We start from the raw sequence: 19,341 nt of genomic DNA on the forward strand, positions 1-19,341 counted from the left end.
AAACACAAGGAAAAAGGGTTCTGCTTATTCCTCCTTTGAAGACATCCCATGGTGATTGGTGATTGGTGATTGGCATTTTTACAGAGCAATGGTGAAAAAAGCACATTCTGTCCCTTCCCGTGTTGGTCCCTAGTAGGATAGACCGGGTACTATGTTTACATCCTAACGTGTGTTTTCGACTTTTTGAACATAGCTATTAAAAAATAAAAATTTCCACTTAATTCAGTCTCTTTTTTTTTTTTTTCTGTTTTAATGAAAAATCATAATTACAAAACCAGGTTTTTACGACTTGATTTGCCTACCTCAAAACCTGGTGACTTGGTTAACTCAAACAGGTAAGCAGGTGCGGGATATGCTGGGTTATGCGCCACCCACCCGATTAGCATTCATGGTTGTCAGATCTCTTTTGTAGGTTTATCTGTTCGTTCATTAGATTTTGTGCTGTGTTCTTCCTTTATATCTCAATGAATTTAATTCAATTTTATTAGTTCCAGCAATTGTGTATAATAATTGAATTTATATTCCGGTGAAAGAAAGATCAGGAAAGAACCCGTCAAACTGATCGGAGTGTAGGTACTCTACTGCTTCCAAAGAATTCAATAGGATCTGAACACCTTTTAATTCTACTGTCCTCAACCATATCAAAAGTTATTTTGATGGATAGCTCCTCTTCTGCAAGCCCAGCGCCCAGAGGGGTGTCCGGGTGAGCCATCTAACAACTAATGTTTGGGTTTTCGGTATCCCCCTTGGGTTCATCATCTGTTATGGTTTTCATAGTTCCCATGGATGATTAGTATACTTGTACCAAAAAAATTGTATAATTTTTTTTTGGTGAAAAAAAAAAAATTAACAAACTTTTAACATTTTTTGAGTAGATGGAAGACAACAACACTCTTTTCACTAACTCTTTGATTTAACTAGCGTGTAGGTATTCAGTTCTAATATTGACAGGTGTTGCCCATATTCTTTTCGAGAAAGGATATGAATGTAATGTAGAATATCGAGGATAAAATACATTCACATCCATGCTTTATTCGATCTTGGTTGTGGAGACAGAGATGCAATTTAAGGTTGTGCTTGATATGCATTCACAAAATAACTTTTAAGCCTATAATTCATGTTGAAGCGAGAAAATAAAATTTCTTCACTCTCTCCATTTTGGCATAAGATTCTACTTTTCTCCGTGTCAATTGATTCTAGTAACCTGGGCTTCATTCAGATGCCAAAGTTTTCTAACTGAGTGATCAGAAAGTGGTGTAAGATAGATTGAATAATGGAATAAACAGAAATTTGAAGAATTGAACAGAGCTAATAAATCACCTAAGAGAGGAGAATCCAACAAGGAAGAACGCTGCCCGATTGTGTGGCCCCTGCACCAGCACAGGATCCAATTAGAGGAAGCAAGGCATCAATCATGAGGGATTTTTAATTTTGTAGGAGGGCTGGGCAGTGTCAAGATGCATGCTGCATGTGACTAGGTAGTGCTCTTTTTCCCTATTCATAATTAGTTCGATAGCATTTTTCAAATTTTGTCAATGCTATAGGGGGTTATGGTTCAAGAAATTGGTATTTTTTTTTTTTTGATGAGAGTTCAAGGAATTGGTATTGGATTTGTAGTATTGGTTGATTCATATCGATATCGATAGAGATTGATATCGATTCCTGATCAATACGATATTGATCCAAGGGTACTTATCAAGGGTAAAAACATAAAAAAAAATAAATTTTATTGAATTTTAGGGGTCAAACCATTTGATCCAGACCAATAAAGGCCTATCCGAATAACTACTATATTGGTATTGGCTGAGACCGATACTGATTACTAAAACCCTGATAGGGGTTTCCACAGTTGTTTAGTATCGCACCACCATCAATCAAGCAAAAAGAATGCTACTTGGTTGTGTGGAGCCCGAGTCCATTAGTACTTGCACGACAGATTATCGCCCCATCGGATGAAATAAAAAATCCCATCCGTATTGATGTCTTTTCTTTTGTTTTTTCGATGTCTTTCCCAGTCAGTCAAGTTTCATCTTGATGTGAATTTGTTTTAGGGCCATTAAGGGTTAAAAAACATGGTTATCGAACGCAATTTTCTTCAACTTTGACCGTATGAGTAAAATGGTTCATTCTGGGTAGAAACTTTGATCAAGGAGATGGATGGTTAACTGTTCGATTCGTCAAAGGCACAGCACAGTGTTGCGAATTGCGAAAGGAAATATTCACAGTAGAAGAAAGCTGCACCTGCAAGAGAATTTTATGAGATTTACAGACAAAAGTTAATTCGTAAACCTGATTTCCGAGCTTAGTTAATCAGATAAAGTATGCATATTTGCCCGCGTACGAGGCGAGAGAAACCAGCTCTGGAGTGTGGACTATGGAACCAGTGATTCGATCGGTTTGAACTTCGAACTCGAAACTTGTGTCTCGGATGCGATAACCGGTACATCTAAGTTCTCATTTTCTCATCTTTTTCACCGTGCCCTTATTTTCAGAGTAGATTCTTCGAATGGTCGTCTTTTAATTTTTTTCCCCACTCAAATGGGCTCAGAATCGACCGTGGTGTCGTTGTCGATTCTCTGAAGGGTGGTGGTTGCGTTTCGCAAATGGCGATTTCGAGTGGGTCTTCTCTCTCTTGGGTTGCTACTTCTATTTCTTCTCCTCAGCCAAAGAGAAGCTCTAAGGTATTTGTTAGCTTCTTTTTATTCAGGTTACCACTGTAGGAATGTTCGCTTCTCCCTTCTTTTGCTGCCACCCGAAATAGATTTGTCTTTCAGGGTTCTAAATAGCCGGGCGCCGTAGTTGACAAAATCATGTGCCTCTGCTTCTGAAATCTGAATGGGGAAATGCAGTTTTAATCAAATTTAACCATATAAACAATCAGAATTTATCTTGCTAACGGACAAAATGTTTGGTATGGAGGTTTATATAGAAGTGGGGTGATCAGTGCTTACAATTCTACAATCCATGGGAAGCTTCTTTTTATTCAGGTTATCACTGTAGGAATGTTCGCTTCTCCCTTCTTTTGCTGCCACCCGAAATAGATTTGTCTTTCAGGGTTCTAAATAGCCGGGCGCCGTAGTTGACAAAATCATGTGCCTCTGCTTCTGAAATCTGAATGGGGAAAGGCAGTTTTAATCAAATTTAACCATTTAAACAATCAGAATTTATCTTGCTAATGGACAAAATGTTTGGTATTGAGGTTTATATAGAAGTGGGGTGATCAGTGCTTATAATTCTACAATCCATGGGAAGCTTTGTTATGTTTGGCATGTGATCTTGTTCGTATCCTTCCTAGAGTTTAGGTCTCGCTTCTTGATGTTTGATTGAACACCTGTGAATGTCTTAGTGAGGGATAGCTGCTGTGCGTTGGAGATGTTCGTGATTGTGACGGGCCTGTGTTTCTAACATGTTATGCCATGTTCAAGTGCTCTCTATGTGTATGGGCTATCCCATTTGTTAAGCAGGCAGATACCCATATCTGTGGACACCCTTGAATTTCAAATACATAAAGAATCATTTATATTATGTTTTCCTTTGCTCCTCCATTCCCTCTCCATGCATTGGCTTTGTGTTCTGGCAAAGATTCCAGTTTTAAGAGCCTGATTAAGGAAAATGAAAGCAATGTCACGGAAGACCCAAAAAAATGCCGAAGGAGTAAAAGAACTGATCCTTTGATTATTATGTCTCTTTACTTTTGGAAACAGGAATTTCGTACAATGGTAGTCATCATAAGTTGAAATCTTGTCCGCTCTAACTGCTCCAAAAGAATGTATCTTCTCTAGGAGTCTTGTGGGTAAATACATTCTCTGAACTTAGAAAGGATGACAAACCATTCATAGTGCTCCCTGTAAATGCAGCAGACTGTTTGGGGGAGATACTGTATTCAATAATCTTGAATCAAAATTGCTTTAAAGACGAGTCATCATTGTAGGCCGCCTCATTGCCAAACAAGGTTGTTCAAGGCCCTCCATATTTTATGGGGTGATTCTTCCCGTTCTCTAGGTCAATTTAGTTTCTTCAGTTTCTTTTTTTTTTTTTTGGGGGGGGGGGGGGGGGTTTAAGGAGTTTCTCCAGTTTCATCTTGTTTTTTTTTGGGTGCTTTTCTATACTCAATTAACCATTCTTTTTCTTTCCTCTTCAACAGCATTGGTTGTAATTTATATTCGAACACAAGAGAGAAGTTACTCTTGGGCTTTAAGAGAGAGATAGGAAAAGTGATGCAGATATGGTAGCAAAAATGTTTTTTCTATTTATAGAAGTGGTGTCAGTATCTGACACAAAAATAGGTTTTCCAGCAGGGATAAATTTTGAAAATGAGGTTTCAATGTTAAAACTAGATCAGTCAAGTTTGATCAATGTTATCTTTACTTCCTATTGTGGGGCTGTCCTTGCAAGTATGATTACTAGGTCCGGGTGCTTTGGTTGTAGTTGAACTTCTATAGAAGACTAGTATCAAGGGTTCTAATTCCATGCTATTGGGGTTTTATGGATTCCATTTTGATGATTTCATTGTGTGCTGGTAGCCTTTTTGAGATCAGTAACTTACTGGTTCATAACTTTTGACATTGTACGGACTGTGGAGTATATCATCATTTTTTCATTTGCATCCTTGCACAAATTAATTCTAATGTAGCTTTTATCAGATCTACATGCATTAGACATTGTCCCTATACTTACTGTTTGTCATTCTATCCTCTTTAGATTGACCTGTTATTTAAGTTTCTGTATCTTGAAGTACTTATCTATTGGGATTGATGCTGTTCTATTGAATTCTTTCACACATGAACTTTTTTGTTATTTCTTTCCTTTCCTTTCCCTTTAGAATGCCTTACTTTTATTTATTCATTGCCCTAGTAATTCCCATGCTTCAATGTCCAGCCAAATATATTGCGGGGATTGTTCAATGGCCACCAATGTGATCTGCAATCGCTTAGTCATTTTGATGGTATCTTTCAAGATCTTTTTGGCATTTACCATTGTTCAAATTCCTGGTGCTGGAACCCAACTTGGCCAGCCTATAATCTGTCACAAGTCTGTGAAACTCATTGAGCCTGGAGAATTGGGAGCCAGCCAGTGCACTCTGGTTTGCTCTATTGGTGCAATTGATTTTGCCAATTCAAATGCAATAGAGGAGGCATGGAGGACTCATTGCCTGAGATTTTTAATGTTGGTAATGACTATTGCTTTATTTTAATTCTATTTTGAATGCTCACACTAAGTGCTTTTTGGTCTTTATGTTATTGCAATTTGCAAGTAGGGAGGTCGATAAAGATCATACATGGGGCATGGAGGGGAAAGGAAAAATCCCAAAGATGGAAATCAATTTGGTTTGCTACTTCTGATGATTCATATGGTGAACTCAAGCTAGATGCTTCAGATACAGAACATAAAGCAGAAGATATCATGCCAGAAAGCATTTCACAGACCCACCTTGAGAGAAGTGGAGGAAAACCAGGTCTTATCTCATTTTATGATTATCCATATGGAGGAAGAGGAAAGATATCTGTATCTGGCCCAAGAAAGAATCAACACACTCTCTTATGGTTTGTCGGTCCTGCTGTCCTTGTTGCCTCTTTCGTTTTCCCATCACTTTACTTGCGCAGAATACTTTCCACTATATTTGAGGACTCCCTGTTAACTGGTAGGTGGCCTTATTTTACTTTTATACTGTAATCTATGTGTAAATAAGCGTAATGTAGTCTGTGCATATATGTAAAAGCAAAAAAGCTTATTAGAAAAAGAGAGCTAGTTTACATCTCTTCTGTAAATGTATTGTCAGGGAAAATGATGCTTATGCATGGGGTTTTTACAAACACTTGGTGGGCTGCAAGCATCTAGGATGTCTCCCAGAAAAAGGTGGTCTCTATGGTTGACTAACCATCTGATCTACTGAAGTTATGTGGACTATTTTCTACAATAGTCTGTTTTTCAATTTTAAAGAGAACTTGGTGGATCGGATGGTTGTTCATTTGCAATAATATTTAAACTAGGAGTTCTCCTTGGTGAGACACATTTAGTGTAGGGTCTGAATCCCCTTTATGAGATGTTATTGCAGTTATGGATGGTAATACCATTAAACAAGTTATATAAATGTTGGTACATTTTTTCTTTTACAATCCTTCCTTTTTACTGCATCTTCCCCTCTTATTATGGTTATATTCATCTGGTGCACTCTTTAGACTTAACATCCCATTCTCTGTATCTGCAGATTTTCTTATATTATTCTTCACAGAAGCTCTATTTTACAGTGGAGTTGCGGTCTTTCTTCTACTAATAGACTATCTACGGAGGCCTTGTGAGCTGGTCTCTTCTTCAATGAGTTATGTAAATGAGACCAACCATTTAGGGCACCGCATCTCCTCGGTTACTGTCTTAGTACTGAGTCTTATTATCCCTATGGTGACAATGGGATTAGTCTGGCCATGGACAGGACCAGCAGCTTCAGCTACTCTTGCTCCATACTTGGTTGGGATTGTTGTGCAGTTTGCATTTGAGCAGTATGCGAAGTATCGAAAATCACCTTCTTGGCCCATCATTCCCATTATCTTTCAGGTAATAATGTACAAAGGAATTAGTGCAGTTCTGGAAAAGAATGGCAGGGTTAATTTTTTTTCTTCATGGATTGTTCATTTCCCTGGTCGCTTGTTAGATTAAAGCTTATCATATTTTTTACTTATCAAATGCAATAAGTAAACATGATCCATGTAGCTGACCCCTTTAATTGGGATTAAGCTTTGTTGAGTTGAGTTCTTACAAAATGAAATAACTAAATTTGTGAAATCATTATATGAGTTTTGAGTTCTCTCGACCTGCGGAGTTGAGAGTTTCGCCCTTTCTATTCTTTTTTTAATGTACTAGCTAGGTTTGAACCCATGACGAAATGTTATGCTATAATGAATTAAATAGGCTCCTCTCTCTCTCCCAACCTACCCAATTCCATTAGCAGTAAATGTGTTAAATATCTGTTACCTCTTTAACTGTCTTTGATGCTCAATGGCATCTTATGCTGTCAATATGCTGTCATTGCTCAAGTCAGATCTTTGAAATTCGAGTGCCCAAAAAGAAAAAGGATCATTTGATATTCTGGTAAATATGGTTTGTGTAGAATCTTAACAAATAAGATTTTTGGAAGTCTGATAAATAATAGTTGGCAGTTTTTGTGGTTAAAAGAAATTTTTATCAGTGACCAATAAATATGGTCTAGCTCTTTTTATTCTTCATGAGTGGCCAAGATGTTTCGCTGTCGCTTGTTAGTTGTGGTCAACATACAGAGTACTGTGCATCTTTTATGTTGGTGCCATATTTGATGCCGCCCTCCTTGAAAACTGGCTGTAAATAGAAAATTTGTTACTATTTACGCCTTTTATTTCTAATGTTAAAACATTTACAAAGCAAGACTCTGATGTTGGAACTCTACAGGTTTATAGATTGCACCAATTGAATAGAGCAGCACAGCTGGTGACAGCTTTATCCTTCACAGTTAGAGGAGCTGAGGCAACTTCACATAACTTGTCCATAAGCAGCTCTTTGGGAACGCTGTTGAATGTTCTCCAATTCCTTGGTATCATCTGCATCTGGTCACTCTCAAGCTTTCTCATGAGGTCCATTCCTTCAGTCACAGTACGTGAACAATAGATTCTCTTTAAAAATGTTGGTAGCAATATCCTTGTAGTCCTACTGGGGAAATTTTCTCTTTAGCCTATTTCAGATGGCCAAGATGTTATGAGGGCTGGTTTTCCATGATTGAGTTGCTCTAGTCCAGAATTTCTAAATGAAATGGTTATATTGCAATTTGACTTGATCCCAAACCGAAAGCAACTGCTGGACCCAGCTGCTAATGATGGCAAATGAAACGGGACCAAGGTTGAACAAAAGTACTAGCTGTTACACAACTGTCTCTCACCATGTAATGAATTTTCTGATAGACCCTGTTTTATCATTGTTGTACTGCATGGCGTCAACAAGTTCATCACCTTTTTAGTTGTGTATATGTTAGTTCTTTGCTGATTTAAGATGTTAGCTTTTCACGGTTAATATGCATCTACCGTAATGTGGAAGGCTGGGTAAATTGTATCAATATAACCAGAAAATACTGAAGCTGTGCGTAGTGTTGTCCTTTTGTTACACAGTTTTTTGTTCACCTCAGATTCTTGCATGGAAGGTGGCAAGGTCAAAGAAATTCAGACCCAAATATGCTATGCTCCTAGTTAAGCGTTTAAGCAAATAATTATGTCTGTTGTGGATGTGCTTCAGTGTGTCTACACAAATCAAAGTTTTACTCTGTTTCTATGAGCCATGGCTTTCCAGGGCCTGTATTGGCACCAAAGACCATAAGTATCTTGCAGGGTCTACACCAAACAATGGCAGAAGAATTCAGGCCTGTATGGGTAGGGAACACTGACATTTATCTACGGCTTATACAAGGGAACTGACGAGGGTGGCCTTTTGACATGTACAAAATCAAATTTGCTGGATGAGAATTCAACCAATTGATGCAGTTTTCCGTGGCGATTTCCTGGTTCTTTTTTTCTGAGCATGATAAGGACACATTCAAAGGAGCCGATGACGACGACGACGACGAAGAATGATTGAGTAGCGATAGCAGAAGGAGAGGCCCAATGGTCCAATATTCTTTCTCAATAGATCAAGCCTCATAGTTTCAATCTCTTCTACGGTGTTACAGAGCATCCCATTAGTGTCTTTTTTAGGTATGAAAAATTACACCTCCTTTATTTTCTTTAATTTTCCTTCCAGCCAAAAACCGAGCTGAGGATTTTATTGATACCCAATTCAAATATTGTAAGTTACAAGAAGAATAATAAACTAATTTTAATCTTCTTCACAAAGCTTAGAAGGAAGGCGTGGGGTGAGAAGGATGTCTAGTGGGGTTGCTTAGACAGTAATACACCAACAAGATTAAGGCTACAAATGTTCCTATTACCTGAGATGGGATAAGAAGCTCTATTCTATTCTAATCTAATCTAATCTAATATAATCTAATCTAATGGGAATGAATTGCACATTCAAGCCAAGCAAGCTTCCTCTGCTACTTCTTTTGTAGCAAGTTGCAGACTATTCTCCAGAGCTATATAATATATATAAGCTCTAGGTAGCTAGAACCGATCAACCTAGCTACAACTCGATCTTAGGGAAAAAATTCCGAACTGCTACTGCATGATCCACTCTGCATTTAATAATTTTTGAGAGTCCTTTTCTGTTTTCAATTAAAATATTGACATTAAAAAAAAAAAAAAAAAAAAAAAAAAGTGAAAAATTAAGAAAAAACTAACCATATTGAATATTTAGAAAATAGTCTTAGATCTTTTGCAACCTGTAAAATTAAGTCGTATTCCATCTATACATTGGCGTATTCTCTTTTCAATATATTTCAACCAACCATTCCTTTGATCAAAGTTTCATTCTTTCATTTGATTTTAAAGTTTATCTTACCCCTGTCCGAGCGCTTTGTCCGAGGGGGGGTAAGGCGATCATTGCACGCCTCATCATGTCTGGACAGTACGATCCTGCCGGGTAACTCGGTAATAGAGGATCTGAATTATCCCTTCTTTATTCCCTGTAATTTTTCTTTCAACCAAACGGATCCAATAAGGATTTTAATCATACGTAATTAAAACATTGTAATCCTCATTTCAGTAAACTCATTCGCCCAATCACAACCAGCGAGCGATGTACACCGAGTCAGATCATGAATTGCACATTCATGCCAAGCAACTTCTGCTAGCTAGAACAGAGTCCACCGACAACTCTTACATTCCTACTGCATTTAATTAATATTATTAATTTGGAGAGTCCGTCTTTTTCTGCATGCTTTCAACATGTAAAATGTTGACGTTTTAACCAAAAAAGAAAAAAAGAAAAAAAGAAAAAAAAAAAGGTAACTTGTATTCCACCTTCTAATTAAAAATAACTAAAAGGTCACTTATATTCGTAACTTCTAATCTAAACCGTTGAACATGCAAAGTCACTCAATCTGTTACCTGTTGTACGTCACGGTTATCATCTTCATCATCTGCTTTCTTATTTATTAATTAATTTTACTCCATAATTGAAATGATAAGAAGACAAAAGTCAAATAATCAACCTCAAATTTTTTTTTTGATGAACTATAGTATTATCTTGGTCATCGATCTTCATCATCTTTCCAGCTGTATTTCAACTAGAATTGACATGGTAGACCCCAAAACTCTGGTAAGTGGTAAACAACTCGGCCACCCATTCCATGCAATACCACTCCAGCCTCTCTTCCTATTCATGAATCATGATATCAGAATATGATTACAGAGGAACTCTCTTGGTTCGAAACAAGCCAACGTAAGCTCAAAAACCTTCAAAATTGTATCATGCTGCTTCAAAGCTCACATTACTGAAGGCATCATTTGGGGGTAACATGAAATTTAGAGATTGCCCCAGCTTCCATGGATACAATTATGAAGAAACCATAAAGGTGAATCTCATGTGAGATGAAATCCCCATTACACACGAATACATAAGGATTTTGTTAATAATATTCTAGAATCACAAACAGAAAAGAGGAGATATACATACCATTCACCATACTCCTACGAGTCCTACTAGTCATTATTCCCTTTAATTTTACTTTCCAACCAAACGGAACCATAAGGGTTTTATTCATACGTAAATAATAAACCAACTCTAATCTTCATAAAGCTTAGAAGGAAGGCGTGGGGTAAGAAGCATGTGTAGTGGGGTTGCTTTAGGCATGGAGAGTCCTAAGCCTTCAGTCATGTCTACCGGTTCAGAGGTCTCAAAATTGAATCCTTGTAGTAGATGAGCAAGAGTCAAGTGCAAGACTTGCTTGGCAAACGAAATACCCGGGCAAGATCGTATGCCGGATCCAAAAGGAATGAGCTCGAAGTTCTGACCCATAAAATCTACTTGTGAATGTGTAGTGAGAAACCCCACTTGAGGGTCCCGATGAAACTTCCACAGATTTACAAGCAAACGTGTGCCCTTGGGGACAACATATCCCCCCAAACTTGACAGTCTTCCAAGGGTTCATGTGGTATTGACAAAGGCAGTGGAGGGTATAGCCGTAAAGTTTCCCTGACAATGGCTTGGAGGTACACCAGGTTCTTAATATCTAATTCTTCAACGTGTCTGTCCCTGCCAACATGGACATCCAACTCATCTTCGGCCCTTTTCAGTACTTGGGGATTGTTCAATACCAAAGAAAGTGCCCATGTCAGGGTGAGGTTGGTTGTTTCGTAGCCACCTCCGATGAGGTTCTGTGCATAGATAAAAATATATGGACGTTAACAGAGGAAGGTTAATTAAGGTTTCAAAAAATGAAATTGAAAATTAAGGTACAAAACAAATTAATTAACATACCAGTACAGTTGATTTGATGACAGTATCACGATCATAAATAACCATAAATCAAATTGTCGTCAGGAATGACGGATAGCATCACGTCAATGAAGTCCAGCTGATCTTCTTGATCTTCTTCTTCATGGATCCTGCTGTGACGACCACGAGTACGATGTTCATCAATCCAATTTCCAATTATAGAATCTATTTCCTTAGCAGCAGACTTCATGGCTCTAATATGTCCTCCCAAGTCCAACCATTCAGAATAGGGTATTGCATCCGATACAACAAACACCCCACTTAGGTACTTACGCCATTTGAGACATTGCTTTCCGGAATCGCTGGGCCTCCTCCTCTTCAACCTCATGATTTTCAGCAGCACCACCACCAATAATATTATTGTTCCCATAAAAACGTTTCCCAGTCATTAGTTTTGTGATGACATTAAAAGTAAGGTGTTGGAACCACTGCTTCATCTCCACTTTGATAGGATCACGTCGTCGTCAATCAGTAGTACTGTTGTTGTCCTTGGCCGCCCAAACTGAGTACAATTCTTTGATGGATCTGTCTACTTCAGAGATCCTAACATGCCTGAGCTTGTGAAGACGGGTATTGGAAAGTAGCTCAAGAGTGCTCATCTTACGGATCTCACGCCAATATGACCCATAAGGTGAGATCCCAAACATAGCATAGTGGAAAAACAAGTACTTGCCTGCAGCGAAATGAGGGCGTGTAGCTAAAACCCTGTCGTTGGTAGTGAAGCAGTCCTTGATCATCTCTGCACTGCTCACAACCAGCGATCGATGTACGCCGAGTCTGAGCATGATGGCCGGCCCATACTTGTCGGCCATAGCTCCAAGCGTTCGTTGAACAGGGGTTTTACCTCCAAGCAAATGGAGATGACCAATGACCTGGCAAGGCACCAGATGGTGTTGGGGCTTCCCTTCCGGCCCTCCCCGGTTTTGTTTCTGCCTACACAGTAATGCACCAACAAGATTAAGGCTACAAATGTTCCTAATACCTGAGATGGGATAAGAAGCTCCATTCTAATCTAATCTAATCTACTGGGAATGAATTGCACATTCAAGCCAAGCAAGCTTCCTCTGCTACTTGTTTTGTAGCCAGTTGCAGACTTATCTCCAGAGCTATATAATATATATAAGCTCTAGGTAGCTAGAACCGATCAACCTAGTTACAACTCGATCTTACGGAAAAGAATCCCAACTCCTACTGCATGATCCAGTCTGCATTTAATTATTTTAGAGAATCCTTTTCTGTTTTCAATTAAAATATTGACTTATTTAAAAAAAAAAAAAAAATAAACAGAGTGAAAAATTAAGAAAAAAAGCATGAATATTTAGGATGATCAACAGATGTGAAAGGACAATGTGACTAATCTAACCATATTGAATATTTAGAAAATAGTCTTAGATAGATCTTTTGCAACCTGTAAAATTAAAGCATATACTATCTATACATTGGTGTATTCTCTTTTCTGGTATATTTCAACCAACCATTCCTTTGATCAAAGTTTCATTCTTTCATTTGATTTTAAAGTTTATCTTACCACTTGGTGACCTCTATATGTATTGTATTGTGTTCGGTTTTATGTCTTGTATTATGTAGTGGTTCGCATAATTATTATTAAGATTGTATATATTTGGGTCGATTTTGGGTCTATTTTGCGTTCATACATAAAATTGAAATTGTGTGGAAATTAGGGTTTTAAGATTTTTAATATATTAATTTTTACACAAAACCAAGGAAGATCACAAGTAAGGTGTAAATTTTTTTTAGTAGTGAAAAATTCTTTAGTTCTCTCAAGTGGATATAGAGATATATTCGTGCTGAGCCATGTTAATACCTTGTATTTATGTTTGATTGTTTGTTTGATTTCATCCTCGTAGCTACCTATCGTCACACAAGTGATATTAGAACAGAGTTTGATAGATTGTTGTAGGTGATGCATGGAGATCTAAGGAACAGGCGACGTGAAAAGAGAACCGAAGAAACTATAGCAGCATGTTTTTTAAAATTTTTTTCCACATGAGTTTACGGATCCATTTTCCTTTTATAGTGTACGTGTCCGTGTAAGAAAGGTAGAGCTGTGCACTATCCATATAAGGAAGTGAAAAAAAAAAAAAAGTGGGTTTGAAACCCGGATTAAAATCCTCTACAATTCGGATTTGAGAGCTTGACACGTGGAAGATGTTTGATTCAAATTTTTTTTTTCTATTTCTCAAGTTTGCCACCGTTGGATGTCGCATATTCCACATGTCAAGCTCTTAGGCTAGAACTGCAAAAGCCCCGCAACATTAAGGCACTGTAGAGGATTTTTTTTCCTTGAAACCCCTGGAGAAAGACAAAAAAAAAAATGCACATACACAGGATGACAAGAAGGTGGGTGTGAATCTCACCATTTGAAGAAAAAGGGTGAAGTAAATGTGTACGTATACTGTGATCAAGTAAAGGATATAAAACAAGAACAAAGTGGGCGTGTAACCTAGGAAAATTATCACCTCAATTTGCTTGTCCGTCAATTTCCTCAGTTCCCTCTATTAAGAGGAGGTGGACCCCACCCGGGCAGTGTGTTTGAGTAAGGGGTAGGGTGGTCATTTCCACTCCTTATTAGATGGAATTGAGGAACTTTAAGGGCAGGTAAATTGAGGGGATAAAGATCCTGTAGTCTCTAACCCATGCAACATGTATGGAACGGGGAGTTGGGGGGTGTCAGTAGTTCATGCACCTCAAGGAGAAAAAGAAGAAAAAATAAAAAAAAGAAATGTAGGTGTATAGTGCACTTTAGGAGATGGATAAATCAGTAAATGGAAAGTAATCCCGTTTTAAACGCATTTAAAATATGTTGTAATTTTTTAAGCTTTTTTTCAAATTTTAGACTTGTGAATAATGGCTTACTTAATTAACCATATCTCTCTCTTCCACACTTTGTTCAGCCTGATTCTTTCACTGAAATAAAGATGACTCAAACCAATTTAAAAAAAAAGAAGAAGAGAAGATGACTCAAAGGGTTACATTTCTCATAATATCACCTTCAACTCAAGGTTAATGCACGGACACCAAAATTAGAAGCATGTATTTTGAATATAAATTCATCAAATTATATGAGAACAGTGATATTTTTTTTTTAAATATAAACTTTTAAAACCCGTATTGTCCATTTTCTGTTTTTACTGTTCTCTGTTTTTTTTGACTATTTTATTTGATCGCCTGTTTATAATTTTTTTACCTTTTGCAACCCTTACCGTGAAACTCTATTTTTTTGCTATTCCTGTTTCTGCTAACTATGAACCACCGTCCTATCCCTACCCGGCCTCATCTCTTTTCTTAATCTAGTACACATATCATTCACCTTACCCTGGACCCAAGTCTTATACATTCTTTTCTAGAACTATATAATCCTGGTTGGTAAACAAATTGCCATCCAATGCTAAACCCATTGTAATTTTATACTTACAGTTTTGTGTAGTACAATCAGTTTATTTATTGTAAAACATTCAGTAGTTAGTTAATATTGTCTCATAAATATTGGTCAGACTTTAGAATCATTGAAACGCTCAGGAAAAGAGATTTGGATCCTCTTCGTGCTGTTGCCCGTGCGGCCTGCCGTGCAGTCTCACATAGGGAGGGGGAAATGATAGCCCTATCCACTGCCCAAGCACCCTACCTAGGTGGGATCTGCACCCCTATTTGTGTGAGGCTGCACGCCAGTCACACGAGCAGGCGACAGCAGATGATCTAAATGCCAGGAAAAGGGTTTTGGATCCTCTTCTTCAGACCACTCCAACTTTATCTTTCTAAATCATCATGAAATGCCATTTCGAGGAGTTTCAGTTCCGGCGAAGTTTAAAAAACTATCATGATGGGTGAAGCATTAGCTATCTAAGCTGCACTACATAGATCCCGATCCCACTACATAGATCTGTTGGTGGAGTCTCCCCAAATTAACCAACTCTCCAATAGTAGACTTGCAATAGAGCACCGACAACTTTTACATTCCTACTGCATTTAATTAATATTATTAATTTAGAGAGTCTTTTTCTGCATGCTTTCAACAAGTAAAATATTGATGTTTTACTAAAAAAAAAAAAAAAAACTAACAGGTTACTTCTAATCTAAACCGTTGAACATGCAAAGTCACTCAGCCTGTTACCTGACGTTGTACGTCACGGTTATCATCATCACCATCTTCCCTTTTATTTATTAATTAATTTTACTGCATAATTGACATGATAAGACGACAAAAGTCAACCTAAACCTATAGTATTGTCTTGGTCAGCGATCTTCATCATTTTTCCAGCTTTATTTCAATTAGAATTCACATATGTAGACCCCAAAACTGTCTGGTAAACAACACCGTCATCCATTCCACGCAATACATCATGTGAAATGAAATTTTTATTACACACGAATACATAAGGATCTTGTCAATAACATTCTAAAATCATAAATATAAAAGAGGAGATACGCATACCATTCAGAGACTCCTCCTATTTAGTCATTATTCCCTTTAATTTTCCTTCCAACCAAATGGAGCCATAAGGGTTTTATTCATACGTAATTAAAACATTGTAATAACACTCATTTCAGTAAATTCATTGGCCCAATCAGAACAAGAATAACAAAATAACTCTAATCTTCATAAAGCTTAGAAGGAAGGCGTGGGGTGAAAAGCATGTGTAGTGGGGTTGCTTTGGGCATGGAGAGTCCTAGGCCTTCAGTCATGTCTACTGGTTCAGAGGTCTCAAAATTGAATCCTTGTAGTAGACGAGCAAGAGTCAAGTGCAAGACTTGCTTGGCAAACGAAATACCCGGGCAAGATCGTATGCCGGATCCAAAAGGAATGAGCTCAAAGTTTTGACCCATAAAATCTACTTGTGAATGTGTAGTGAGAAATCTCTCTGGTTTGAAATCATTAGGGTCTGACCACACTTGAGGGTCCCGATGAAGCTTCCACAGATTTACAAGCAAACGTGTACCCTTGGGGACAACATAGCCCCCTACTTGACAGTCTTCCAAGGCTTCATGTGGTATTGACAAGGGTAGTGGAGGGTATAGACGTAAAGTTTCCTTGACAATGGCTTGGAGGTACACCAGGTTCTTGATATCTGATTCTTCAACGTGTCTGTCCCTGCCAACATGGACGTCCAGCTCATTCTGTACCCTTTTCAGTACTTGGGGATTGTTGAGTAGCAAAGAAAGTGCCCATGTCAGGGTGAGGTAGGTTGTTTCGTAGCCACCTCCGATGAGGTTCTGTGCATAGAGAAAAATATATGGAGGACATGATTGTAATTAATCAATTATCATCAATATATCAAAATGAAATTGAAAATTAAGGTACAACAAATTACTTAAACATACCAGTGCAGTTGCCTTGATGACAAGATCACGGTCATAACCATACATCAAATTGTCCTCAGGAATGACGGATAGCATCACATCAATGAAGTCCAGTTGATCTTCTTGATCTTCTTCTTCATGTATCCTGTTGTGACGACCACGAGTACGATGTTCATCAATCCAATTTCCAATTATAGAATCTATTTCCTTAGCAGTAGATTTCATGGCTCTCAGATGTCCTCCCAAGTCCAACCATTCACAATAGGGTATTGCATCCGATACAACAAAAACCCCACTTAAGTACAACACTTTAGCCATAGCTTTCCGGAATCGTTGTGCCACATCAACTTCATTTCCAGCCGAAGCATCAATAATATTGTTCCCATAGTAACGTTTCCCAGCAATCAGTTTGGTGATGACATTATAAGTAAGGTGTTGGAACCACTGCTTCATCTCCACCTTGATAGGTCGTCGGTCAGTAGTGTTGTTGTCGTTGTGGTTGGCTGCCCAAAGTGAGTACAATTCTTTGATGGATCTGTCTACTTCAGAGATCCTAACATGCCTGAGTTTGTCAAGACGGGTTTTGGAAAGTAATTCAATATTGGACATCTTACGGATCTCACGCCAATAAGACCCATAAGGTGAGAACACAAACACAGCATACTGGAAGAAGTACTTCCCTGGAGCTAAACGAGGACGTGTAGCTAAAACTCTATCGTTGGTAGTGAAGCAGTCCTTGATCATCTCTGCACTGCTCACAACTAGTGAGCGATGTACGCCGAGTCTGAGCATGATGGCCGGCCCATACTTGTCGGCCATAGCTCCAAGGATTCGTGGAACAGGGGTTTTTCCTCCAAGCAAATGGAGATGACCAATAACTGGCCAGGCACCAGATGGTGTTGGGGGTTCCCTTCCCTTTCTGGTTTTGTTTCTGGATAAGCAGTAATACACCAACAAGATTAAGGCTACAAATGTTCCTATTACCTGAGATGGGATAAGAAGCTCCATTCTAATCTAATCTGATCTAATGGGAATGAATTGCACATTCAAGCCAAGCTTCCACTGCTAGCTATATAATCTCTAGCTACAACAGAGTCCACCAACAAGGCGACTACAACAGTAGAGGATCTAAATCCCAACTACTACCGTCCTATTGTATTTAATTAATATTATTATTTGAAAATTCATAAAAGGTAATTTACTCCACCTTCAATTTATGGCTAAATCACTAAAAGGTCACTTATATTGGGAACTTCTAATTTAAGACGTTGATTTATTAATCTTAATCTAGACCGTTGAACATGCAAAGTCACTGTTACCTTTTTGTACGTCAGGTTAAATAATCATCTTTTTCCTTATTTATTAATTAATATTACTCCATAATTGAAATGAGAAGAAGACGAAAAAGTCAAACCACAGTATTATCTTGGTCATCTTCATCACCTTTCCAGCTCAACTTGTTGCCTTTTTGTAAGTCATGGTTAAATAATCATCTTCTTCCTTATTTATTAAATAATATTACTTCATAATTGATATGAGATGAAGACAAACACTTTTTGTCCATGTCGGAAAATATAGGACTCGAAATATAATAAATGAACAAGGACTTGTCCGATTAGTATGGCCAGTAGTATTATGACTCTAAAATATAATATCATTGTAAAAAGAAATACACTGATACATAGTCATCTTGTGTAACTTGAAAAGTAAATTGTAAAGTTGAGTCACATCAAACTATGCTCTCCTTAAGATTTTTAGAAGTCTCAATTCTACAATCCATATTGACCATGCACATATACCCCCAAGATAAAACAAATTTCTAATCACATAGGTTGCATTTCCAAATGTGATTACAAAGGGCGTTCGAAGGCTATATTCACTAACTCATCGACACTCACCGATTACGTTGGGGATAAAAACATAATTGCTTCTAAAGATGTTGTTTTCAAAAACAATTGTTAGAAAACGTGCAAGACCTGTTCTCTTTATATAGCAGAGGAAGAGACACCACTAAGAAATGTCTCCAAAAGATATGCCCAAAAACATGTCTTTTCCCATAAGACTTGTTTGTTTGTCACTGAAACAAGTCTTCCAATAAGCACAACCATTGACTATTTAGGTGTTTATTAGAAAAAGACTTAACCATTGATGCAACCGAGCTACATGAAAAAACCATAGAGACTAGCGGTACACACCCCAAATCCCTAAGGAGATCGATCGGCTAGGAATCACACCAATAAGGATTTTCTCTAGAAAGGCTAGCTAATGGATTACAAGGAATCATCCCCTTGTGCGTATGAAGACTTTCCTATTTAATAGTAAAGAACATTGAGGAAGATCAACAAGCCGATGTTTTAAGTTCTTCCCTATTTAAGAGACTTTAATTTTGGAATATCTTTAAGCCAAAGAATCCGCAACTATAGGAGACGATTTTGACAAGTTTTAGCAACCATCCTAGCCACCCTCATTGGCAAGTGGATGGCCCAAAGAAAATTTCATGAAGACCAACTTAATGTATGAAAGATTCCTGGCTCGAAGAATCACATCTCCAACCTCTTCTCATATCTTTCAAACGCGATTGAAGAGGATCAAGATGGTTTATGCACACACTCCAAACATGGAAAACAAGCTGGA

At 37.9% G+C, this 19,341-nt stretch overlaps 2 protein-coding genes and 1 pseudogene across 4 annotated transcripts; 1 reads left to right on the plus strand and 2 right to left on the minus strand.

Annotated features, from left to right (window-relative positions):
* Window positions 1-2,422: 2,422 nt before the first annotated feature.
* Window positions 2,423-8,122, plus strand: LOC122655610. 3 transcript variants are annotated; one of them, XM_043849848.1, is made up of 6 exons: window positions 2,423-2,440; window positions 2,549-2,681; window positions 4,879-4,945; window positions 5,255-5,641; window positions 6,209-6,552; window positions 7,420-8,122. In XM_043849848.1, exons 2-6 carry the CDS (start codon window positions 2,604-2,606, stop codon window positions 7,633-7,635), a joined length of 1,092 nt encoding a protein of 363 aa, XP_043705783.1. In that variant the 5' UTR covers window positions 2,423-2,440; window positions 2,549-2,603; the 3' UTR covers window positions 7,636-8,122. The 3 variants fall into 3 exon arrangements, with proteins under 3 accessions (XP_043705783.1, XP_043705785.1, XP_043705784.1); XM_043849850.1 differs by having other exon boundaries at window positions 5,255-5,455; XM_043849849.1 differs by having other exon boundaries at window positions 5,258-5,641.
* A 2,552-nt stretch (window positions 8,123-10,674) lies between these two features.
* On the minus strand, window positions 10,675-15,734 carry LOC122654091 (annotated as a pseudogene).
* A 250-nt stretch (window positions 15,735-15,984) lies between these two features.
* Window positions 15,985-17,751, minus strand: LOC122655608 (cytochrome P450 CYP82D47-like). The gene is made up of 2 exons (XM_043849846.1): window positions 16,729-17,751; window positions 15,985-16,620 (listed from the first exon to the last, which is right to left on the minus strand). Exons 1-2 carry the CDS (start codon window positions 17,713-17,715, stop codon window positions 16,000-16,002), a joined length of 1,608 nt encoding a protein of 535 aa, XP_043705781.1. The 5' UTR covers window positions 17,716-17,751; the 3' UTR covers window positions 15,985-15,999.
* Between the last annotated feature and the right edge of the window lie 1,590 nt (window positions 17,752-19,341).

The sequence above is a fragment of the Telopea speciosissima genome, chromosome 3 (assembly GCF_018873765.1).
Source record: "Telopea speciosissima isolate NSW1024214 ecotype Mountain lineage chromosome 3, Tspe_v1, whole genome shotgun sequence".
NCBI classification, from domain to species: Eukaryota; Viridiplantae; Streptophyta; class Magnoliopsida; order Proteales; family Proteaceae; genus Telopea; species Telopea speciosissima.

What these genes read in the sequence shown, in the direction of transcription:
- LOC122655610 (XM_043849848.1), top strand. Translation starts at nt 2,604, where the DNA reads ATGGCGATTTCGAGTGGGTCTTCTCTCTCTTGGGTTGCTACTTCTATT. An exon ending in AGCCAAAGAGAAGCTCTAAG is followed by an intron (nt 2,682 to 4,878) that starts GTATTTGTTAGC and finishes TTCAATGTCCAG; the next exon opens with CCAAATATATTGCGGGGATT. An exon ending in TCATTCCCATTATCTTTCAG is followed by an intron (nt 6,553 to 7,419) that starts GTAATAATGTAC and finishes GGAACTCTACAG; the next exon opens with GTTTATAGATTGCACCAATT.
- LOC122655608 (XM_043849846.1), bottom strand. Translation starts at nt 17,715, where the DNA reads ATGGAGCTTCTTATCCCATCTCAGGTAATAGGAACATTTGTAGCCTTA. An exon ending in TCATCAAGGCAACTGCACTG is followed by an intron (nt 16,621 to 16,728) that starts GTATGTTTAAGT and finishes CTCTATGCACAG; the next exon opens with AACCTCATCGGAGGTGGCTA.